This window comes from Monodelphis domestica, chromosome 4 (genome assembly GCF_027887165.1).
Source record: "Monodelphis domestica isolate mMonDom1 chromosome 4, mMonDom1.pri, whole genome shotgun sequence".
NCBI classification, from domain to species: Eukaryota; Metazoa; Chordata; class Mammalia; order Didelphimorphia; family Didelphidae; genus Monodelphis; species Monodelphis domestica.
The window spans coordinates 429,354,948-429,380,913 of record NC_077230.1 but is presented as its reverse complement, the minus strand read 5'-3'; the positions used below and the strand labels follow the sequence as shown (position 1 = coordinate 429,380,913).

At 39.5% G+C, this 25,966-nt stretch overlaps 1 protein-coding gene across 1 annotated transcript; it reads left to right on the top strand.

Annotated features, from left to right (window-relative positions):
• Window positions 1–299: 299 nt before the first annotated feature.
• Window positions 300–25,966, top strand: LOC130453972 (carcinoembryonic antigen-related cell adhesion molecule 1-like). Its single transcript, XM_056796427.1, has 3 exons — window positions 300–576; window positions 24,899–25,174; window positions 25,555–25,966. Exons 1-3 carry the CDS (start codon window positions 567–569, stop codon window positions 25,881–25,883), a joined length of 615 nt encoding a protein of 204 aa, XP_056652405.1. The 5' UTR covers window positions 300–566; the 3' UTR covers window positions 25,884–25,966.

Genomic DNA, 25,966 nt, shown 5'->3' with positions numbered 1-25,966 from the left:
GGTTTGTTCCCAGAGGCCAGGCTAATTCAGTCCCTTCTCTGAGAACTAAAGAGCTAGGCTCTGAGGTTCCCAAAACCCTTCATCTTTAGGGAGCCCAGATTGGCCTTGTCATGTGTTCTGGTGGAGGGTGGCCATCCAGGGTGCTGAACTGGAGAAAGCCCTAAGATCTTCCAAGTTCAGATCCAAACTGTAAAAGTAGAGGAGGAGCTGTGAATTTCCCAGCTCAAAGGAGCATCACAGTGGTCCCTGGTGATGGGTTACAGACTAGGAGATGCCCTTCTTTTCTGCCATAATCTAAATATGGAATCCTTCTTTTTCCCCCAGATGGCCCAGATATTGCCACAATTGACCATATAAGCGATCAGTTCACAACGGGGATAAATGTTACCTTGAGCTGTGTTGCTGATTCTAACCCACCAGCACAATTCACTTGGTTACAGAATGGAAAATCTGTCAACAACTCAGCCTCATTTTCTATTATTACATCCCTGAATCATATCGGAAACTATACCTGTATTGCAACTAACTCATTTACTGGCTTGACGCGCACTGCAAACAAGACTCTTATGATCTATGGTGAGTAGCTTGATTGGGCCCCCAACTTTGTGTTGGGCTCTCTCTTTCCCTGGCAGAAATAGACATGGAGAGAAATAGACATAAGTGACATTCTGCCTCCGTGGTCCCATGGCACATTGCATTGTGGTAGAAGGAACCTTCTACTCAGAATCATGAAACTTGGATTTAATCATTCCTCCTCTGTCTATTATCTGTGTGGTAAGTGTGTCTCCTCCTTTCACATCCTCAGCTTCTTCATCTGGAAAAGTGCATAATATTTGCTCTGTATATAATAGGATTTTATGTGGGGAAAGTACTTTTTACATGTTAGGCACAAAAACATGTGAATTGTCATCATCATCCTTGTTATTGATATTGTATTATTCTCTTCTGTCCCAGTAGCATACAACTTTCTTTGTGTCCCACCTTCTAGGACTGCAGTTTCAATGACTGCCCCATACTCTTTCCTTCAGTCCCTTTCCCTTGGTGCTGTGAAACCACAGAATATTTCTAGTCTTGGTTGGAGTATAAGCTCTGGTCATGCAATGGGGCTGGTCTTGGTCCTCTTTGGCAGGGAAATTCTGGAGATGGAAAGGAGAATGTAAACTTTGTCTGCTTTCACACATAGGGATTCACCATTGCTTCTATATTTTTCCTTTTTGTAGCGTAAAATGCCACATGGAAGCATGTCAGTTATTTAACCTGATTCTGATCTATTGACTTTAGCCTCCAGTAACTGTTTCCACTGTAGAATTCCTGCTGCCCAATTAATTCACTGGTCTGACTTTCCTATGTACAGATGACAGACCCTCCATTCCCATAATCACACTAATGGCAGCAGGACCATAGAGAGGTCATCTCTGGCCTTAGTTTCCTTTTATTTCATGCAGCTTTATTGTTATAATTCTTAGGGGTATCCCAGCTTCCTGTCCCTGACTCTGGGTATATTCTGAATGGAGAGCAGGGGGAGAAATAGAATTTTGATGTGTGGAAGTGACCTCTGGAAAGTCAGATACCAACAGCATATACTTTACAGGAGGGATGACTTTTTATTGGGCTAAATCTGTACATAAGGATGCTTAAAGCACACATTTTAATTTAGCATATAATTATCTGTGTATCTTTTTTTTTTTGGTTAACGATTAAAGCTTCCTCAGAGGGGAGAGAAGCTTTAAGGTAGGAAGATAGAGATAGGATAGAAGTTTTAGATACCACAAGGGGGATGACGGAGTCAAATTAGAGATATGAGGTGGCAGGAATGAGTCTTTATTAATTTTCCATGAGCCACAGCTAAGCTCTGATCAAAGGACCCTTCCAAAGGCTTTTACCAGGCCAGAGATCCACATTTAATCCCACACAGGTCAGAGAGATGAAAGAGAGATAGAGAAGATTTAAAGATGGAGCTTGGCCAGAGGCCAAGTCCTGCCAGGACAGCCATCAGCTAGCCTGAAAGAGAGAGAGAGAGGCAGAGCTTGCTGGGCTATATATAATCTTTGATATGCAAATATACACAGTACACAGGGATGATGATCATTGGTTAATGACAAGGTATAGGTGTGGTTTCTCTTAACCAGGTGAGCACAAAGAAACCTGTGTTCCCACTTAACCTGGGGGAAGCTGGGGTCAAGGGTCAGAGGCTTTCCCAGCCATGTGCAATACTTAGCATGCTCAAGACTGAGCATGCTCTCTTCTAAGGCAATCTGTACATACCGACTGTTCCCCTTGCCCATAGCTAGGGGTGGACTGCTACAACTATTTCCCAATTACCTTTTGACCTGGTTCAGGCAGCACCTGGCAATGTTGCAGTCTATGTATTTGACACCTGTGTTTGAAAGGAACTTTTTCTTAATTTACTTTTTCCAATTAATCACAATCTATTTTCTGTTCCCCTTCTACCTTCTACCACTAATGAAAAAGAATATGTTTGGGACATGTATGGGTTGTGTCTGCCTATAGCCACAAATTAATATATTCTTAGTTGGACACCTGAAAAGGAGAGTTAGAAAATGAGGAAAAATGGGTAAAGGGGATATAGAGAAAGAGGGAATATAATAAAGGAAGAAAGACTCAGAGCCAGGAATTAAAGAGCTTGGGATCCAGCCTGTGTGCTCCTCTGATGATGGGAGAGAGAGAGAGAGAGAGAGAGAGAGAGAGAGAGAGAGAGAGAGAGAGAGAGAGAGAGAGAGAATGAACTACATATTTCCTCAATCTTTTACTGGAGGATCAAGCAATGGGGAATGGGAGGTAGCTAATGTTCATGTGACATGGCATAAGACTTAATATCGGCTCACCTGACAACTACAAGATCAAAGAGGAGTAGATTAACTCAGCATATGACCTTGTATGGAATCTGGTCTGGCAAGGTGGGAACTAGGACAATGTGGCAGCCTACCCAGGAATTCTTCTGACCTTTGGGATGTAGATTTGAAGAGTAGTCAAAATTAATAGAGTACCTATTAAATACAATGATCAAGAACTAATATATCTGTGAATATGATACCTGAGCACATAGGTTGCAATATTAATATATTAGTAATTCTTTCAAGATTAAAATACTCATGTGGACATATCAAGGTAAAGTAATTCTCAATCTCAATAAATATCTGTTGCAACTTACAGCCTGAGTCCATCCTATTTCTGAATTGAGGCAGCTGATTTCATAGCAAGTCTGTAGCTTTTTGTAGGAAGTGAGTAACTTATTATCATGGGTCTTCTGCAGTCCTTGTCAGCCACTGCATTGATCAGAGGTCCCAAGTTTTTCAAAGTTCTTTGACTTCACAACACTATCGTTATTGTATAAATTACCTTCTTGTTCTACTCACTTCATTCTGCATCAGTTCAGACAAATCTTCTGAAGTTTCTGTTCTTGAACTCATTCTGTTCAATGTTCCTATGAGTGACTTGGCTCAAATGAAATAATATCTTTAAAGACCTTAGTAAATGGTGACCATTAATGTTCTAGTAATTCTGTAGACAAGCAGAAAGCATAATTTTGGACCTGGAAGGAAAATATAGAGAAAGAAAAAATTGGCATGATAGGGATGGTAAAAACAGATAGGATGTAGAAGTAGTTCAGGAAGCTGGTACAGTAGGTGGAATGTGATAATATGAATATTATTGGGAATTGATATCAGGTCCTATCCTGGAATACAAAATGTCAAAATCACAAAAAAAAAATCGACCTCGATGGGCAGTTACTAGTATACATGTCATAGAAAAAAGTTAAATTAATGGGGCATGGTTGATTTAAAAAAAGGGGAAATTGGATACAGATCATTAATGCCAAGTTAGATTTCATAAAGAGATCTTGGGGATGATTGAGAGAACCACAAAGTTATTATCTGTAGGAAAGGTAATAGAGTAGTTGAAAAAACATAATGCAAACTTTATTTTAACCCTTACCTATCAGACGTAGGATCAATACTATGCAATGGAAGTTAAGTGAGTGGCCCAGGGTCATATAGCTAGGAATTATTTGAGGTCAGATTTGATCCCAGAACCTCTGATCTCTAGGCCTGGCTCTCAATCCACTGAGCTACACAACTATCCCAACCACTAATGCCGTCTTAAGAGAAGCATGTCCATTTCCAAGAATAAGGAGATAGCTGCCCTTCTTTACTATCAGATGGCACTTTTACTATTGTATTTGGTTCTAGATGACACATTTTACAAGGGGCAACAGTGAACTGGGGAGTGTTCAGCCAGATTGCTGAGGGTTTGGGAGTCTCTGAAGATCAATTGAGGAACTACATATTAGAAAAAGGAATAGAAAGCTTTGGGGAGAGGCCTGATAGCAATATTCTGGACTCTTACGTGGAAGAGGATTTAGAAGTGTTCTGTGTGGCCACAGAGGGCTGAACTAGAATCATAGAGGCAAATGATGATGGAAAGCAAAACCCTTATGTGTGAGGAGAAATTGTTAACAAGTAATTATAGAGTCATGTACAACTCTTCCTTACTCCATTTCTTAGCAGAGATGCTGGAGGGGTTTGCACTCCTTGTCTAGCTCATTTTACAGATGAGAAAACTGAGGCAAAGATGGTGAAGTGACTTTCCCAGGGTCACACATCTATTGAGTGTCTGAGACCAGATTTGAACTCAGAAAGATGAGTTTTTTGACTCCAGACTCCATCCACAATATTTCCTAGCTGTAATTTAATCATTAATTAGAGCTTAATCCCCAAACCTGGCTCTATTTGGGGAAAAAAGCAAAAGTTCAGCTTGCTTCCCTCCCCCAATACTTAACCATTTCTCACCAATCCAAAGTTTTCTGCAGTGCGGTTGTAGCTTTGATCAGTCTTGATTACTGGTTCTGGTCAACATCTTGGTGTATTTTAGCCAATCTAAATAAACTATAATAACTTACTTAAGAATAGTTTAGGAAGAGTTAAATGTAAAGAGACTGAACAAAATGATAGTACATGTCAAACTGGAAAGAGAGAGAGAGAGAGAGAGAGAGAGAGAGAGAGAGAGAGAGAAGAGCAGGAGCAATTCCTTGGATTAACAAGGGGGCAGTTTCTGTCGGATCAGTTTCCCTTCTCCTTGGTTTCAACTTCCTTTCTCTGAGGGTTTCTCAATACCAGTCAATCTCAATGATAAATGACCTACAGGTCAGTGATTGATGATATCAAACAAAAACACATAATCTGGAGGGAAATTCCTTTTAACACTAATATCTCTTGACCTTTCTTCCATTTTCCCCTCTCTTTACCAATACTACTACTACTACTACAACTACAACAACAACAACAACAACTACTACTACTACTACTACTACTACTACTACTACTACTACTACTACTACTACTACTACTACTACAGCTCCAAACAATTTCTCAAATTAAAATATTACATAACCTAGTGTAGGAAAAAGACTACTGAGAAAGATCCAACACTCCATAGGCTAGCTGAGTAGGAGAATAATAGTGTATATGGCTGAAGGACTAACTTTGAGGTAGTTGCATGTCAGTGATGAGGCTTGAGGAGGGAGGGGGAAAGAAACCCTGGTGCCTGGGAAGTAATCTTATATTTTAAGAAGCTCCAAAGACAACTCTTCTCTAAGTATCCCTTCTTTCTCAAGTAACTCAATTGCTCTGATTGAGACCTTAGTCAAATCATATCTGATACTTATTCAGGGACAACTACCATGTCCTTACAAAGTACAAATCGTTAGTATCCAATCCCTGCAAATAAATTTAAGAACCAACAGAGTTAGCCACCAGTGGGTTCTCCTAGTGGCCCCTTTGTTCTGAAAGACTTCTCCAATCTCCATTTCTGTATCTTTTTTTTAAAATATATTTTATTTGATCATTTCCAAGCCTTATTCGTTAAAGACATAGATAATTTTCTTTTCCTCCCCCCCCACCCCCCATAGCCAACGCGTAAGTCCACTGGGCATTAGATGTTTTCTTGATTTGAACCCATTGCTTTGTTGATAGTATTTGCATTAGAGTGTTCATTTAGAGTCCATCCTCTGTCATGTCCCCTCAACCTCTGTATTCAGGCAGTTGCTTTTTCTCGGCGTTTCCACTCCCATAGTTTATCCTTTCCTTATGAATGGTGTTTTTTTCTCCTGGGTCCCTGCAAGTTGTTCAGGGACATTACACCGCCACTAATGGAGAAGTCCATTACGTTCGATTATACCACAGTGTATTAGTCTCTGTGTACAATGTTCTCCTGGTTCTGCTCCTCTCGCTCTGCATCACTTCCTGGAGGTTGTTCCATTCTCCATGGAACTTCTCCACTTTATTATTCCTTTTAGCACAATAGTATTCCATCACCAACATATACCACAGTTTGTTCAGCCATTCCCCAATTGATGGGCATCCCCTCGTTTTCCAGTTTTGGGCCACCACAAAGAGCGCAGCTATGAATATTTTTGTACAAGTCTTTGTGTCCATTATCTCTTTGGGGTACAGACCCAGCAGTGCTATGGCTGGGTCAAAGGGTAGATATTCTTTTAGCACCATTTGGGCATAGTTCCAAATTGCCCTCCAGAATGGTTGGATCATTTCACAGCTCCACCAGCAATGAATTAATGTCCCTATTTTGCCACATCCCCTCCAGCATTCATTACTTTCCTTTGCTGTTATGTTAGCCAATCTGCTAGGTGTGAGGTGATACCTCAGAGTTGTTTTGATTTGCATCTCTCTGATTATAAGAGATGTAGAACACTTCTTCATGTGCTTGTTAATAGTTTTGATTTCTTTATCTGAGAACTGCCTATCCATTTCCCTTGCCCATTTATCAATTGGAGAATGGCTTGATTTTTTGTACAATTGATTTAGCTCATTATAAATATGAGTAATTAAACCTTTGTCAGAGGTTTCTATGAAGATTTTTTCCCAATTTGTTGTTTCCCTTCTGATTTTAGTTATATTGGTTTTGTTTGTACAAAAGCTTTTTTAGTTTGATGTAGTCAAAATTATTTATTTTACATTTTGTGATTCTTTCTATATCTTGCTTGGTTTTAAAGCCTTTCCCCTCCCAAAGGTCTGACATGTATACTATTCTATGTTTACCCAATTTACTTATGGTTTCCTTCTTTATGTTTAAGTCACTCACCCATTTTGAATTTATCTTGGTGTAGGGTGTGAGGTGTTGATCTATTCCTAGTCTCTCCCACACTGTCTTCCAATTTTCCCAGCAGTTTTTATCGAATAGTGGATTTTTGTCCCAAAAGCTGGGATCTTTGGGTTTATCGTATACTGTCTTGCTGAGGTCGCTTTCCCCCAGTCTATTCCACTGATCTTCCTTTCTGTTTCTTAGCCAGTACCAAATTGTTTTGATGACTGCTGCTTTGTAATATAGTTTTAGGTCAGGGACTGCAAGGCCCCCATCATGTGTGTTTTTTTTTCATTATTTCCCTGGATATCCTTGATCTTTTGTTCTTCCAAATGAACTTTGTTATAGTTTTTTCTAAATCAGTGAAGAAGTATTTTGGTAGTTCAATGGGTATGGCACTAAATAGATAAATAAGTTTGGGTAGGATGGTCATTTTTATTATATTGGCTCGTCCTATCCATGAGCAGTTAATGTTTTTCCATTTGTTCAAGTCTAGTTTTAGTTGTGTGGTGAGTGTTTTGTAGTTGTGTTCATATAGTTCCTGTGTTTGTCTTGGGAGATAGATTCCTAGGTATTTTATTTTGTCTAAGGTGATTTTGAATGGGATTTCTCTTTCTAGTTCTTGCTGCTGAGCTGTGTTGGAGATATATAGAAAAGCTGATGATTTATGTGGGTTTATTTTGTATCCTGCAACTTTGCTAAAGTTGTTGATTATTTCAATTAGCTTTTTGGTTGAATCTCTAGGATTCTTTAAGTAGACCATCATGTCATCCGCAAAGAGTGATAACTTGGTCTCCTCCTTGCCTATTTTGATGCCTTCAATTCCTTTATCTTCTCTAATTGCTACTGCTAGTGTTTCTAGTACAATGTCAAATAGTAGAGGTGATAATGGGCATCTTTGTTTCACTCCTGATCTTATTGGGAATGCATCTAGTTTATCCCCATTGCAGATGATATTAGCTGTTGGTTTTAGATATATACTGTTTATTATTTTTAGGAATGACCCTTCTATTCCTATGCTTTCTAGTGTTTTTAATAGGAATGGGTGTTGTATTTTATCAAAGGCTTTTTCTGCATCTATTGAGATAATCATGTGGTTCTTGCTAGTTTGCTTGTTGATGTGGTCAATTATGTGGATGGTTTTCCTAATGTTGAACCAGCCCTGCATCCCTGGTATGAATCCTACTTGATCATGGTGAATGATCCTTCTGATCACTTGCTGGAGTCTTTTTGCTAGTATCCTATTTAAGATTTTTGCATCTATATTCATTAGGGAGATTGGCCTATAGTTTTCTTTCTCTGTTTTTGACCTGCCTGGTTTTGGAATCAGTACCATGTTTGTGTCGTAAAAGGAGTTTGGTAGAACTCCCTCTTTGCTTATTATGTCAAATAGTTTGTGTAGTATTGGGATTAACTGTTCTCTGAATGTTTGATAGAATTCACAGGTGAATCCATCAGGCCCTGGGGATTTTTTCTTAGGAAGTTCTTTGATGGCTTGTTGGATTTCAATTTCTGATATGGGATTATTTAGGAATTCTATTTCCTCTTCTGTTAGTCTAGGCAGTTTGTATTTTTGTATATATTCATCCATTTCTCCTAAATTGGTGTATTTATTGCCATATAATTGGGCAAAGTAATTTCTAATGATTGCCTTAATTTCCTCTTCATCAGAGGTGCTGTCCCCCTTTTCATCTTTAATGCTGTGAATTTGCTTTTCTTCCTTTCTTTTTTTAATTAGATTGACCAGTACCTTGTCTATTTTGTTTGTTTTTTCAAAGTACCAGCTTCTTGTCTCATTTATTAAATCAATAGTTCTATCACTTTCGATTTTATTAATTTCTCCCTTAATTTTTAGGATTTCTAATTTGGTTTTCTGCTGGGGGTTTTTAATTTGATCGCTTTCCAGTTTTTTCATTTGCATTTCCAATTGATTGATCTCTGCTCTCCCTTGTTTGTTAATATAAGCATTCAGGGATATGAATTTACCTCTGATTACTGCTTTGGCTGCATCCCAAAAGGTTTGAAAGGATGTTTCGCCATTGTCATTTTCCTCGATGAAATTATTAATTGTTTCTATGATTTCTTCTTTAACTAAATGGTTTTGGAGTATCATATTGTTTAATTTCCAATTGGTTTTAGATTTGGTTTTCCATGTACCATTACTAATCATTATTTTTATTGCCTTGTGATCTGAGAAGGCTGCATTCATTATTTCTGCTTTTCTGCATTTGTGTGCTATGTTTCTGTGACCTAATGTATGGTCAATTTTTGTGAATGTGCCATGTGGTGCTGAGAAGAAGGTGTATTCCTCTTTATCCCTATTTATTTTTCTCCATATGTCTATTAATTCTAATTTTTCTAAGATTTCATTCACTTCTTTTACCTCTTTCTTATTTATTTTTTGATTTGATTTATCTAAATTTGATAATGGTTGGTTTAAGTCTCCCACTAGTATGGTTTTATTGTCTATTTCTTCCTTCAATTCTCCTAGTTTCTCCATTAGAAATTTGGGTGCTATATTATTTGGTGCATACATATTGATTAATGATATTTCCTCATTGTCTATAGTCCCTTTTAACAAAATATAATTACCTTCCCTATCCCTTTTGATCAGGTCTATTTTTGCATTGGCTTTATCGGATATCATGATTACCACTCCTGCCTTCTTTCTATCAGTTGAAGCCCAGAAGATCTTACTCCATCCTTTAATTCTGACCTTGTGGGTGTCAACCCGCCTCATGTGTGTTTCTTGAAGACAACATATGGTAGGGTTTTGGATTCTAATCCATTCTGCTATTCGTCTACGTTTTATGGGTGAGTTCATCCCATTCACGTTCAAAGTTATGATTGTCATTTGTGGACTCCCTGGCATTTTGATTGCCTTCCCTAATTCTAACCTATTCTTCTTCGTCTCTACCTTTTAGTCCAGTGATTTACTTTGAAACAGTCCCCCTTGTCCCCTCCCTTGATGTTTCCCTTTTTAGTCCCTCCCTTTTTGTTCCCTCCCCTTCCCCCCTCTCTTTCCCTCCCTCTTTGTTCTCTCTCTCCCCCTCCCCCCCTTGGTTTTCCCTTCTCCTTACCCTTGTTGGGTAAGATAGAATTCAAGATCCCAATGGATCTGGATATTTTTCCCTCTCAGAGTTGATTTCCCTGAGATTGAGGTTTAAGTAAATCCCCCGCCCCCTCTCTTCCTCTCCTTCTTATAGGAGTTTTCTTCCCCTCCCCTTCCCATATGAATCTTTGTGTGAGAATGATTATTCTATTTGGTCTTTCTTTACCCCCTATTTATACATTACATTTTCCCCACATATTAGTATACATAGGTTGATATAAATGTAGTCCTTATAGAAGAGAGTTTGAGTAAAAGAAGAAGATAACATTTTCCCCTTTCCTTAATATTTACCTTTTCAGGTATTCCTTGCTCTTTGATTTTCGGTATCAAACTTTCCACAGAGCTCTGGTCTTTTCTTTGCAAAAAGTTGGAAGTCTTCTATTTTGTTGAATGCCCATACTTTCCCTTGGAAGTATGTAGTCAGTTTTGCTGGGTAGCTGATTCTTGGTTGGAGACCCAGCTCTCTTGCCTTTCTGAAGATCATGTTCCATGCCTTACGATCATTCAGAGTAGAACTTGCAAGGTCTTGTGTGACCCTGATTGGCATTCCTTTATATCTAAATTGTCTTTTTCTGGCTTCCTGTAGGATTTTTTCTTTTGTTTGATAGCTTTGGAATTTGGCAATTACATTCCTGGGAGTTGTCTTTTGGGGGTTTAGTGTAGAAGGTGTTCTGTGAGCTCTGTCAGTGGCTGTATTGCCCCCTTGTTCTAGAATCTCTGGGCAATTTTCTTTGATTATATCTTGTATCACCATGTCCAGTTTGGTGTTTATTTCTGGCTTTTCTGGGAGTCCAATTATTCTTAAATTATCCCTTCTCCCCCTATTTTCCAGATCTATCACCTTGTCGGTGAGATATTTTATGTTCTCTTCTAATTTCTTGGTATTTTGGCTTTGCTTTATTGATTCTTGCTCTTTTACACGATCGTTGTCTTCCAGCTGCCTGATTCTGGCCTTTAAAGCCTGGTTTTCTTTTACAGTTTGGTCAAACTGGTTTTGTAGATGCGTGAATTTCTTTTGCATTATTTCCAACTTTTCCTCCCAGAAGGCTTCCATCTTTTTGGTCATTTCTGATTCAAATTCTTCATAGGTTTGTGGAGAGTTTCCATTTCCTTTGGAAGGTTTTGGAGCATTTTCTTTTATATTATCTTCTATCTGCTCTGTATTTTGTATTTTGGCTCCATAGAATGTGTCCAAAGTCGCCCCTTTCTTCTTATTTTTCTTGGTATTTTGGGGCTTCTGTGCTTCTGTGGAGTTTTCCATCTCTGAATGTGGAGGATTGGCTTTTCTTGTCTCTGTCTGGTGTTCAGAGGCTTTAGTCCTGGGCAGATGGTTCTATGACTTTCCCTGGGTTAAACTGAATATGCCTCACTGGAACTGGAATGGAAGGGTCGGACCAAGTTGCTTTCAGGAAGTTGCCTTCAGAATTGCTGGCAGTGAGGCTGTTTCGTCGGCCTGCGGGGGGATGGGCTGCAGCTAACCCAAGCTCCGAGAGCAAGGACTTTCACTGAGACTTGGATAGCAGGATCCAGCCCGTGAGGCTGTCTTGCCCGCCCTGAGGGTTGCTGTTGTTTTGACCAGCTCTCTGCAGCGGAAGCCCCAGGCAGTAACTTTCACCGGGACTGTAGAAGGCCCTGAGGGTTCTGCTCTCTGAGCCCAGCCGGCAGGGCTGCGGCTTCTGCCTTGGACTCTGCGCTCCTACCCCTGAGGTCCGAGGGATCTCGGGTTCTGGCTTTTGAGGGGAGCCGTACCTTTTGAACCGGGTCCAGGTCCAGGAGGAGGGTTCCCAGGGTCTGTGCTGTTGATCGTTTTGAATTTCGGCGCCTTAGGAGCTTATAGTTTGAGATCGGTTGGGAAGGTTTTTCCGGAGATCTGAACTTGAGCTTTCTCTAAGCCGCCATCTTAACCGGAAGTCTCCATTTCTGTATCTTTTCCAAATTTGGAGGCATGGACTTCCAAGGGCCAGGTTCCTCCTTTACCTAACTTATGAAAGGCACCTGGGATTCTTCCCTCCCAGTCCTAGAGAGAAAGCCTTGCCCTATTCTGAGCCACAGAGTGGCAAGAGCCATCCAGCCCAATCTGGCCAAGTCAGACTTGCAGAAGAGGACTTGTTTCCCAGGAGTCATATTCTCACCCATACTTCACCACCTTGTTTTTGGCACTGTATGTGAGATGTGGGTGTCTTCCTTTGGTGAGTTTTCCTGCTACTAAGGAATCTCAATAAAGAGAAATCAGAAACACATGAAGAGTTTATGAATTAGGAGAAGTCTGAAATAGACTAATAAGGCACCTCTCCATGCCAGTCATCTAGTGCTAAAGTTGCTGGATCATGCAGGAATTGGAACACTGAGGAAGCATTTCCTTCCGAGAATGGTGGTAATTCTCTAGTTCTCAGGTCTCTCCCACAGCTTTCTCCTTTTAATGGTTTCTCTTTTTCTCACAACAAGATGAAAGGGCTCAGTGAATAGAGGGGACAGGCCTGGAGTCAGAAGGATCTAGCTTCAAATCTGTCCTTAGTCACTTTGTATCTCTGTTACCCTGGGCATTCCACTTACCCCCAAATCCCAAGCCCTTATGCTATTCTGCTTTAGAAACAATATTTAATATATATTCTAAAACAGAATTTAAGGGATTTTTTTTAATGTGAGACCCCTGGGCCCCAGAGCAAGAAATGAGGAAGAGGATGATGTGCACTTCCTCTACCCACTTTACAAGACAGATATTCTACATTTGCTCTTTTTCTCCATAAAAATTTTTCCAGGGTCAAGATGGTTTTTTTTGTTAACTCCTTTTGCCCCTTTAGGATTGGTATTCTTGCATGTTGGTGGTCATTGGTTTCTTAGCTTCTGTCTCAAGGGCTTTGCCTTGTGAGTATCTTTCGTTCCCTTTCTGAGGATTGAATGAGGGCAGGTAGATCTCTGTTGTTTTTTTTTTTTATGTGTAGTTCCTGCTTCAAAGCATTTTTTCCTAAGGCTATCTTCCTCAGCTGTTGCTTCATGTATTTTCAACTGCAACATGGGTTTTGCACTAAGTTCATCATCCTCAACTCTGCTTTGGCTACCCTTTTGGCTGCCCCTTTGCTTCCCCTGCTGCAAGGACTGTGTTATTTAGCTTTGAGTCTCACTGCCAAGGCCAGCCACAGCCCTCAGGGGTATTCTGTGGTGCTCTCAGTCTTCCCCTGAGACTTTGGAAATTCTCCTGGCCCTGGCATTAACTGTGGTTCAGTATTTGATGTGGGGGAAAGTGTGGTCAACTAGTGCTTTGATTTGAGCAGTTTCTTTTCTTTATGGCATAGGAATCCTCACTCACTGCCTACCTTTCACACTGTGACCAGTGGGAGAGTGCCTTTATTTCTCTGGTTCTGATTTTTGTCCTTTTGAGATGCTTTGTTTTTTGTTTTTTTTTACCCTTACCTTCCGTCTTGGAGTCAATACTGTGTATTGGCTCCAAGGCAGAAGAGTGGTAAGGGCTAGGCAATGGGGGTCAAGTGACTTGCCCAGGGTCACACAGCTGGGAAGTGTCTGAGGCCAGATTTGAACCTAGGACCTCCCGTCTCTAGGCATGGCTCTCAATTCACTGAGCTACCCAGCTGCCCCCTTGAGATGCTTTGTAATGATTGGTTAGAAGGAGATTCAGAGAAGCTCCTGCTATGCTGCCATCTTGGCTCTTCCCCTGTTGGTTTCTAACTGCTTCCCCTCTGGTTCTCCTGGTCATTCCCACTTCAATGGCTCACCTATTGAGATCAGCTTTATCCCTTACCCCCAGGGAATTGACCTAAACTGAGTAATCTTCTATGCACAGAGAAATGAAATGATACTAATTACAAGAGTTTCCAGATGCCCAGCATTTTAAAGTCTACTAAGCAATATAGCATCTCATTGTGTTCTGTAACAGTTAAAAGAGTGGTCTGGTATAAACTGTGGCAGTTAAAAGAGTGGTTGGCTTAAATTGTGACCGCAGAAAATATGGTTTCAGTACAGTGTCTTGATTTAAATCAAATATAAAGTGGTCGCCAGGGAAAAATTCCCATATATGAAATATACCCAAGTTAGCTGGGTTTTATAGAGATTTTAATTAATACAAATGAGGAATTAAAGAAAGGGAGAGAGAGAGAGAGAGAGAGAGAGAGAGAGAAAGGAAATAATGAGAAAAAGGCTAGGCCAGCTTAGGCTAACCTTAAGAGAGATCAGTCAGTCTTTTATCAACTCACCACAAGATCTGTCCAAAGCAAGATTTTAGTGTTCAGAGAGACAACAGTTCAGCTTCAGCTAGCTCAATCAAGTTCAGCCACCATTCAGCCTTTCCCAGTTCAATCTCTCCAGCTGATTCCTTCCAGCTGAATTTCCCCAGAGCCCTTTCTGAGCTCCTTTTAAAAGCGAATTTTCTTCTATATCACCTCCCCTATGTTCTTACAACTACTAATCACTGTAGACGATTTAAAAAGGACAGACCATTCTTAATTCACACCTGAGTAGACTAAACTTTGAGTAATTCACACCTGAGTAAGTTCTCACCTCTTTGCTCCTTGCAAGTTTACAAGTTGTTTGACCTTTATAGATATTTAGCACCTTTTTGAATTAGATCTAAAAATAGGCACAGCTTAAGGGTTTTTGCCTTACTATAAGTATGGGTTAAGTACTTTTCATTGTTCAGCAAGGAGTTTACAACTTTATCTTCCCCTAAGGCATGCTTAAGTATGGGTGAAGTAGAGTTCCCACTTCCTGATCTAAGTCCCTTCATTGTTTAAAATGGGGAATGGTCTTAACCAAGTGTTCTGAAGTAGGGTCTGAGAATTTTTAAGATTCACAATCCCCCCTGATGATCACTGGGTGACTAGTCTCCCCATTGATCATTTAACATAATCATCTTGTAGTCCTAAATGCACTTCTAACTATAGATATATACAATATTCAATTTTCTGAGAGGAAATTAGAGTAGTAAGGGAGGAAATAGAAAGAAAGAAAGCAAAACCAATGTTTTGCTAGGCACAATGACAGAAAGCCAAATTAGGGGCAGTCCCTTTTGTCATAAATGTGTACATTTACAATAAATGTTCAATTAAATTTTAGTTCAATCAACCATATCCAAAGTTCATTCTTGATCTTCTTGATGTAATAATGTATGTTTTTGCATCTTTCTGCAACAGTTCATTCCCTGGATTTAGGAGTTAGCAAGCTTCTTATTGAAGATCTTTTCTAGAACAAAAATCAAAATCTTGGATTTTAAATTAAAATACAGTTCCAAAGCACAAGCATTATCTTCATTTGAATGATAAGGCTGATATGTAGTACTGGATGAATGCCAAGCCCTCCTCCCTCCTTCCCCATCTCCCACATTACTAATCCTATTCTTATCAGTCCACTGGTACATGCATGCATGCATGCATTCATTCATTCATTCATTCATTCATCTAACTGACCTGGGCCACAACTGGCCATTCACCTCTATCCCACAATATTTTTCACCCACTTTCTCAGCAAAAAGTCCCTAGGCTATGGACTTGAGATACAGGAAAATGACTCAGTCCCTGCCCCCCTTCCAGGAGTATGTCCCAAACTAGAGGAACCAAAGGAAGAAAATGACTGAGACAGCCAGTATTGTTCAGAATCACAAAATTTCCCTTTCAGAAAAGGAAAAATTGTTGTTCAGTTATTTCGGACATGTCTGTGTCTTCATGACCCTATTTGGTGTTTCTTACCAAAAGTTATGAAGTGTTTTGTTATTCCCTTCTTCAGCTTATTTTACTGATGAGAAAACTGAAGCAAACAGGGTTGATTGTGTACTGAGGATGCCAGGTGTAATGAAGGTTGTTGGTTAAGCACAAAGCATTAGCAATCATGAGAATAATCTGTGATGTGATGCCAGGACCATTATCATTTTGATTATGTGATCTGGGATATCCAATCTTAGGAATTACCTCATTAAGAAGGGCTTTTATAACTTTCTGCCTTTTTTGTTCTTCTGGGAAATGCCTCCAACTATTCAATAAAGGCAACTACAAAAAATTAGGACCCTGTATCTTAAACCTTTTGCAAGATTGTAGGTAGATGATTCTATTTGCCAATTTATCCCAGGACCTCAATGGAATGGAAATCTCAAACTTCCTTCCAAACTCCAAATTCTTTATATTTTTACTTATAACAGTTTTTTAAAATTTTGCATTCCCACCCTCCTACCTGGTCCTGACCCATTGTGAAGACAAAAAATGTGATGTCCTTTGTACATATGAAATTATGTAAAACATATGTACATATTATCCACTTTGTAACAACAACACAAAAGCCAAGAAAAAAGAAATTGAAAGAAGTATTGTTTATACAACATTTAGACACCATCAGATCTTTCTCTGGAGGTAGAGAGTATATTTCTTCATCATAAATCCTTTGAAAATGTCTTAGATCAATGTATTGATCAGGATAGCTAAGTCATCAGTCTCTTGTGAAAGATAGGATTAACTCTCCTATTGTCTATTTTTTTTTTATCTTTTAAAAAAAGTTGCTTTATTTAACTTAAAGAAATAGCACCATATGGAAATTATTTCCATTCAAACATGTTTTTATATTTTTCTACATAATATTTACAAACATGATTTGTAGCCAGTTCTGGAGTAAAACATAACTTGAGTGTGGCGAATGTAAATATTTAGGATTTAAGTCTTATAGCTACTGAAATATTTCATGGAGTTATATTTTAAATTTTATATAGTCAATTTAGAACATTATTTCTTGGTTACAAGAATCATATCCTTTCCCTCTTTCTACTTCCTCCACCCCTTCCTGTAGCTGAAATGCAATTTCACTGTGTTTTATATGTGTTCTTAATCAGAACCTATTCCGATATTGTTGATGTTTGCACTAGGGTGATCATTTAGAGTCTACATGCCCAATCATATCCCCTTCCATCAATGTAAAGAAACAATTCTTTTTCTTCTGTGTTTCTGCTCCCACAGTTTTTCCTTCGAATATGGATAGTTTTCTTCCTCATAGATCCCTCCGAGTTGATCAGGATCACTGCATTTGGAACTAATGGAGAAGTCTATTACATTTGATTGTACCACAGCGTATCAGTCTCTGTGTAAAATGTTCTCCTGCTTCTGCTCCTTTCACTCTGCATCAATTCCTGGAGGTCATTCCAGTTCCCATTGAATTCCTCCAGTGTATTATTCCTTTGATCACAATAGTATTCCATCATCAACATATACCACAATTTTTTCAGCCATTCCCCAATTGAAGGGCATCCCCTCATTTTCAAATTTTTTGCCACCACAAAGAGTGCAGCTATGAATATTCTTGTACAAATTTTTTTTTTCCATATTATCTCTTTGGGGTATAAACCCAGCAGTGTTATGGCTGGATCAAAGGGCTGACTGTTTTTTAGTGTCCTTTCTGCATATTTCCAAATTGACCTCCAGAACAGTTGGATCAATTCACAACACCACCAGCAGGGCATTAATGTTCCAATTTTGCCACATCCCCTGCAACATTCATTACTTTACTTTGCTGTCATGTTAGCCAATCTGCTAGGTGTGAGGTGATACCTCAGAGTTGTTTTGATTTGCATCTCTCTGATTATAAGAGATTTAGAACACTTTTTTTCCTGTGTTTATTAATAGTTTTTATTTTTCATATGAAAATTGCCTATTCATGTCCCTTGCCCATTGATCAATTGGAGAATGGCATGGTTTTTTTGTACAACTTATTTAGCTCTTTATAAATTTGTGTAATTAGATCTTTGTCAGAGGATTTTGTTATGAAGATTTATTCCCCCAATTTGTTGCTTCCATTCTAATTTTGGTTACATTGGTTTTGTTGGCACAAAACCTTTTTAGTATAATATAATAAAAATTATTTACTTTCCATTTGTGATTCTTTCTAACTCTTGCTTTGTCTTAAAATCTTTGCTTTCCCAAAGATCTGATATATACATACTATTTTGTGTTCACCTAATTTACTTATATTTTCCTTCTTTTAACATTCATGTCATTCACCCATTCTGAATTTTCTTGGTTTATGGTTTGAGATGTTGATCCACACCCAATCACTCCCATATTGTCTTCCAATTTTCCCAGCCATTTTTGTCAAAAAATGGATTTTGGTCCTCAAAGCTGGGATCTTTGGGTTTATCATAGACAGTCTTGCTGAGGTCCCTTAGCCCAAGTCTATTCCACTGATTCTCCTTTCTGTCTCTTAGCCAGTACCATTTTGCTTTGATGACCCCTGATTTATAGTATTGTTTGAGATGTGCTACTTCTAGGACATCTTCCTCCACATTTTTTTTTCATTATTTCCCTGGATATCCTTGATCTTTGGTTCTTCCAAACAAACTTTGTGATGTTTTTTCTACTTCAATAAGCAACTTTCTTGGTAGTTCCATGGGTATGGCACTAAATAAGTTTGGGTAGGATTGTCATTTTTATTATGTTAACTCATCCTACTCATGAGCAGTTAATGTTCTTCCAATTATTTAGATCTAGTTTTAATTTTGTGGAAATTGTTTTGTAGTTGTGTTCATATAGTTCTTGTGTTTGCTTTGGCAGATAGATTCCTACATATTTTATATTGTGTAGGGTGATTTTAAATGGAATTTCTCTTTCTTATTCTTGCTGTTGAGATGTATTGGAAATATATAGAAATGCTGATAACATATGTGGGTTTATTTTGTATCATGTAACTTGGGTAAAATGGTTGATTATTCCCACTAGCCTTTTAATTGATTCTCTATGATACTTTAAGTAGACCATCATATCATCTGCAAAGAGAGATAGCTTGATCTCCTCATTGCCTATTTTAATGCCTTCAATGTCTTTTTCTTCTCTAATTGCTACTGCTAGTGTTTCTAGTACAATGTTAAATAGTAGAGGTGATAATGGGCATCCTTATTTCACTTGTGCTCTTATTGGGAATACATCTAGTTTATCTCCATTGCAGATGATGTTGGCTAATGGTTTTAGACATATACTGTTTATTATTTTTAGGAAAGACCCTTCTATTCCTATACTTTCTAGTGCTTTCAGTTGGAATGAGTGTTGTATTTAGTCAAAGGCTTTTTCTGCATCTGTTGTGATAATCATGTGATTTTTGTTGGTTTGCTTGTTGATATGGTCAATTATGTGGATGATTTTCCTAATATTAATCTGGTATGAATCCCAACTGATCATAATGAATAACCCTCAGGATCAGTTGCTGGAGTCTTTTTGCTAGTATTCTATTTAAGACCTTTGCATCTATGTCCATGAAGGAGATTAGTCTATAGTTTTCTTTCTCTGTTTTTGATGTGCCTGGCTTTGGAATCAGTACCATAATTGTGTCATAAATGGAATTTGGTACAACTCCCTGTTTGTTTATTACATCAAATATTTTGTATAATATTGGGATTAGTTGTTCGTTGTATGTTTGATATAACACACTTATAGAACCATCAGGCCCTGTGGATTTTTTCTTAGGGACATTTGTGATGCCTTGTTCAATTTCTATTTCTAATACAGGATTATTTAAGTATTCCAATTCTTTTTCTGTTTTTGCTTTCACTGGCTTTGGTATCAAAAATATATTTGGATCACAAAAGGAATTTGGTGGGATTCTTTCTTTACCTATTTTTGAAAATTCTTCCCTTCCATCTTGGAATCAATTCTGAGTATTGGTTCAAAGTAAGTTGAGAAGTAAAGGCTAGAAAAAGGGGGATAATGACATGCCCGTGGTCACACATCCAAAGTATCTGAGGCCAGATGTGAACCCTGGTCCTCCTGAATCTAGGCCCTGCTATCTACTGATCACCCCATAGCCCTCATTGCCTAGATTTTTAAGATTGTTTAAATAGCATTGAGATTCATTGTTCCTTCAGTGTGGTAATTCACTGGTATATCAATCTGATCCTGGGGACTTTTTCATAGAGAACTCATTTGTGGTTTCTTCAATGTCTTTTTCTAAGATTGAGTTGTTTAAATATTCTATTTATAATTCTGTTAATCTGAGCAATTAATCTTTTTTGTAAGTATTCATCTATTTTACTTACATTTCAATTTTGCTGGCACATGATTGCTCAAAATAAGTGCTCAAAATTTCCTTAATTTCAACTTCATTGCTAACTCATTCATCCTTTTCATTTTTGCTATTGGTTATAATGTTTTCTTCTATCTTTAATCAAATTAACCAATGCTTCATCTATTTAATTGTATTTATATTTTAAAAACCAGATCCTAGTATTATTTAATTCTGTTTTTTATTTTCTTTTGATTTTATTAAACTCTCTTTTTGATTTTCAAGATTTCCTGTTTAATTGGACATTTCCTGATCTTTCCAGGGAACTGAAGTCAGTTGTATCCAGAGACAGCCCTAGAGAGTTTAAGATGCCCTAGATCACATTATGTGTCAACTGCTACTCTGAAACTTTTTGTACTAATGAGTCCTTCCTGTACTGGTAGTTCCACCTAGTGGACAGAAGGAGACCAATAGCAAGAGAGGAATATCTGAGGCCAGGGATGATTGAGCCAGCCTGATTTCCATCTGATTATAGAGGGGCAAATGTTGGAGCCCTTCCTCACCCAAGAAAGGATTGGGTTGGATGTGAGCCTGTTTATGCGTCTCATAACTGTTGCAGAGTCAGTCCAGGAATCCTCTTCAGATCAGTTTTGCAAAGCATCCCAAATCATTTTTGGAAGAGAAATGAGAAGGGAGTCAAGTCCATTAAAACTGTTTGCTGTTTGGCCTGTGTAGTCAAGGAAAACCCATAGACCAGTTTCCTTGAGATACAGCTTGCTGAAAACTCTCCTCCATCTCTCTTTATCTCTAGACTACCCTATCCCTGATCCCTTTGCTGCCTCTCCATTCTTTTCGGCTCTGTCTTCTTAAATCTTATTTCCTTAATTTTGGGGCTACATCAATCTAGGTCTACCACATCTTCTAAAAACAGAAAAGTAAAGACTTTTTGCTTGAGAATGAAGTTGGGAAAAAAGGAGGTACAATGAATAACCCTGAAAAGGACAATGAGATCCATATCAGTAAATATTGTGTGAAAGGCAAGCTTGGGGAAGGGAGGGAGACCAGGGGCCTAGAGAAGGTCAAGAAATAGAGGAAACATCTACATTTTTCTCCCACATTTCTGGAGGCAGACTAGGAGAAATAAGAGTCAGAGGCCACACAATCCTACTCGCCTATCTTTCTAACAAAATATAGTAGAGTTCTCAATTAGTCACCAGGATTCCAATCATAATCCCTGCCCCTTCTGAAAAAGAAGCCATTACCTCCTCTGAAGAGCTGATCTGCAGGGGCAGCTGGGTAACTCAGCGAATTGAGAGCCTGGCTGTGGATCAGGAAATCTTGGGTTCAAATCTTGCCTCAGACACTTCTTAGCTGTGTGACCTTGAGCTAGTTACTTAACCCCCATTGCCTGGCCCTTCTGCCTTGGAAACAATACAGAGTATTGATTCTAATGCAGGAGGTAAGGGTTTTAAAAAAGAGTTGTTTTGTGATAGACAAGAGATAAAAGGGTACCAGAATGTTGCTGTAAGGAGAAAAGATACTGACACATTAGGAAATAGTCCCTCCCTGATCAATGTAACCACTGAGCATCCCCTGGCAGGGGCATCAAACCCATTATAACTTGACCAGTCTTTGGAGACATGTCTCCCCTCCTCCTCAAGTCTTTTCTTCTTTGGGCTAAGCATCTCTAGTGCCCTTAATTGGCCCTTCAATAAAATATGTGTGTGCTCATGTCTCTTCTCTATGACTCTCTATTGCCTACAGACTATCCTTGAGTGTTCTTGTTCTGGCATTAAACCTTAGCCCTTCAGAAAATGGCAGCAGGCATTACAGATACTTCTGGCCATGCATTGTGTGCTCAGACAGCCTGAGTCTACATTTGGTACCCAGTCTCACACTCTGACTTTCCTTCCTCTGAACCTTTGTTTGGGCTCTTCTTGGGATTTATACACAGCTTTTATATATGGTCTCATTTCATCCAACAACACTAAGAGGGAGAGACTATTTTACCCATTTAACAAATCAGGAGACTGAGACACAGATAGGGACTTGCTAGAAAGTCGCACAACCAGTAACATTTTGAGACAGAATTTGAACTCAGGTCTTTCTCACTCTTAGTCCAACACTAGTCACTATGTCATGTCAGTCACTGGATCCATTGATGCTGCCAAAACACCTTCCAAAAAGTCCTACCATGACCTTCATGCTCAGGAGCATGCTCACTGTTTCTTCATATTCTCCCCCCACTACAAAAGGTGGCTAGCTGACCTCTGATTTGTCACTGTCCTGGTCAGTCTCACTTGGCTTTACTGGATACAAATGGGAGGCTCATTCTTCCTCACCTTAAACTTCCCAGTGGAGACCCAGGGATGGAGTGCAAGCTCTACCAAAATAACAAGGAGAAAGGTCAAGGAAGCTGAAATATTTCTCACTTATACCTGTAAAATTGGAAATTAATTTTAAGACAGCTGGCCATGGATGACCCAGGAAGGAAGCCTGTTGATGATCCTGGATGTGCCCCAGGGATTGCTCTGGCACACTGTGAATCTTAAAAATTCTCAGACCCTACTTCATAACACTTTGTTAAGACCATTCCCCATTTTAACAATGAAGGGACTTAGTCAGGAATGTGAGAACTCTACTCCACCCATACTTAAGCATATTTTAGAGGAAGATAAAGTTGTAAACTCTTTACTGAACAATAAATAAGTACTTAACTCATACTTATAGTGAAACAAAAGCCTTAAGCTAAGTCCATTTTTAGGAAGGTGCTAAGTACCTATGAAGGTCAGGCAACTTGCCAACTTGTAAGGGACAAGCCTTAACAAAAGAGGTATGAGGTTTTAGTCTACTCAGGTGTGAATTAAGAATGGTTTGTCCTTTGGAAAATGTCTACTGTGATTGGTAGATGTGAGAACTTAGGGGAGGTGACATAGGAGAAAATTCTCTTTAAAAGGAAATCAGAAGCTGAGAGAAAAACTCTCTCTGAGGACCTCTCTCTGAAGAGGTTTCATATGGCCAAAGATGAATGGGAAGGGCTTGGTGGCTGAACTTAGATGGAGATTGAGCTGGCCAAAGGTGAACTGGTATCTCTCTGAACACTAGAGTCTTGCTTGGGACAAATCTTGTGGTGAGTGTAAAGATTAAAATTTAGGGGAGATGGGGAGACTGAGGCAGGTAGAAATTAGTTTCTCTCTGCAAGAAGTATTATATTTTTTAGAGGTTTATTAAAGGATTAAAGATTAAAGAATATACAAGTAAGAAACATGTGCCTAGGCCAGAGGCCTAGACAAAATAACCTCACATCACGCAAGAGACGCTCCTGCTGCAAAACGGAAGTCCAAAAGCCCCAAGCCCCCCTCAAAAGCTTTTGAATCAGCTTAAATCCCTTCTCGATCTTGGCCCAGGTGAGATTACAAGGCATTCTGGGGAAGTGGAGCAAAGGCTCGTGGGGATTGTAGTCCTGTATCTGAGTCTATTTTTTACATGAGTGATAAAATACTGACTGATCTCTCTCTTAAGGCTTAAAAGCCTAGGCTGGCCTAAGCTGGCCTATCTCTTTTCTCATTGTTTCCTCTTATTCTCTCTCTTTCATTAATTCCTTATTTGTATTAATTAAAATCTCCATAAAACCCAGCTGACTTGGTTATATTTAATATGTGGGAATTTTTCCCGGGTGACCACTATATTTTTGATTTGAAAACATATCTTTGAGGTCACAGTTTAAGGCAACCACTCTTTTATCTGTAACAGTTTATGCCAAACTCCTTTAATTATTACAACACATACCTCTCTCAGTGAGGTATTTTAACTTCCAACTAGAGATCAGGAAAGGTCTCTCCTTGGACCATAAAGGCTCAGGGAAATTTAGTCCCCATTAGCTTAGATTCCCAGCATAAAACCTCATCTGAGCTTGAAGATCACCTTCAACATTCTCATTCTCATCCTGTAGGGCAGGAAACACCAAAGGAAAGTAAAGATCCCAAAGCAGGGAATTCTAGAATCTTCTGTAAAGGGTATGGACATCCTGGGGGCAAATCATGTCCTATGCTCTAGAGATGCTATTGTGGGTTCAATATATCCAGACTTGAAACAGGTCTCACCTGACTCCCAGCCAGAGGCTCATCCTTTTGTATCCTGATAAGAACTGATCTATTCCCACTCTCTGCCTCTCCTTTTCTTTCCTCGACAGAGTTAAAGTAATGTTTCCCTTTCTGAGCACAATCTCCCCATGGCCTGACTTTAGTCTATCCACACCACCGGCTCCCAATATCCTTATCAAGCTGTCAAGGTAAGGGACCCTGGCTTCTAGAAGTCCAGGCCAAGGAATCATAAACTCTTGGTGGTTCTGCCAAGTTAGAAAGGCCTCAAATCCAAGCCCAGGTGCTGGATGAAGTGGTCTATCATCCCCAGACCAGCTTGCCTCAGCCCATCAAGACTGAGCACCAGGGGCTTGGACTCCATGTGAATGTCTTTGTCAGTCACAGAACTGAAGAAGAACTTTTCTTAAGGACTGGAGGAGATGAGATCTGCACCATAGAAAGGGGTGTCTTTGCCTTTGAAATCACAGGTTTTTAGTCTCTGGCCCCCAGCCTTGCCAAGGTCTTAGACAGGCCACTTCCAAACCACTTATATGGTTATAAGATAAGAAAAAGTACGAATACAGTCATTTTCTGTCTATTCCCTGCACAGCACCACTGTCCAAACCTACCATCATCACCTCCAACAACACTGCAGTGGAGACCAAGGACTTCTCAATGACATGCAATGCTACGGGTCAAATTCACGCTTACCGGTGGTTCATAAATGGACTTGCCCCAGGTGGTAACAGGATACAGCTGTCGCCGGATAAGAGGACACTCACTATCCGCAGTCTCAGAAGAATGGAAAACAAAGGGCCCTATGTGTGTGAAATCGAGAACCCATTGTTTAGGAAAAGGAGTAATCCATTCACACTGAATGTTACCTGTGAGTATATTGCTTCTTCCTATATGGTGCCTTCTTATAGCCTGGTGGTGTGTTCCCAGAGGCCCAGGCTAATTCAGTCCCTTCTCTGAGAGCTAAAGAGGTAGGCTCTGAGGTTCCCAACCCCCTTCATCTTTAGGGAGCCCAAATTGGCCTTGCCATGTGTTCTGGTTGAGGGTGGCCAGCCAGGGTGCTGAACTGGAGAAAGCCCTAAGATCTTCCAAGTTCAGATCCACACTGGAAAAGTAGAAGATGAGTTGTGAATTTCCCAGCTCAAAGGAGGATCAGGGAGACACAGTGGTTCTTGGTGATGGGTTATAGACTAGGAGATGCCCCCTTATTTCTGCCATAATCTCAATATGGAATCCTTTTCTTTCTTCCAGATGGCCCAGATAACGCCACAATTATACATTCAGCCAATGAGTACCCTACTGGGGCAAATATTACCTTGAGCTGTGTTGCTGATTCTAACCCAGCAGTACAATTCACTTGGTTACACAATGGACAACCAGTCAGCAACTCAGCCACATTTTCTATTATTGCATCCCTGAGTGATGCTGGCACTTATACCTGTACTGCATCTAACTCATTCACTGGTTTGACGCGTACTGCAACCAAGAATATTATAATCTATGGTGAGTATCTGGATTGGGCCCCCAACTTTGTGTGGGGCTCTCTCTTTCCCTGGCATGACAGAAATAGACAAAAGTGACTCTCTCCCCCCCCCTGGTCCCATGGCACAGTGCATTGTGGTAGAAAGAGCCCTGAGCTCAGAATCATAAAACTTGGATAGAA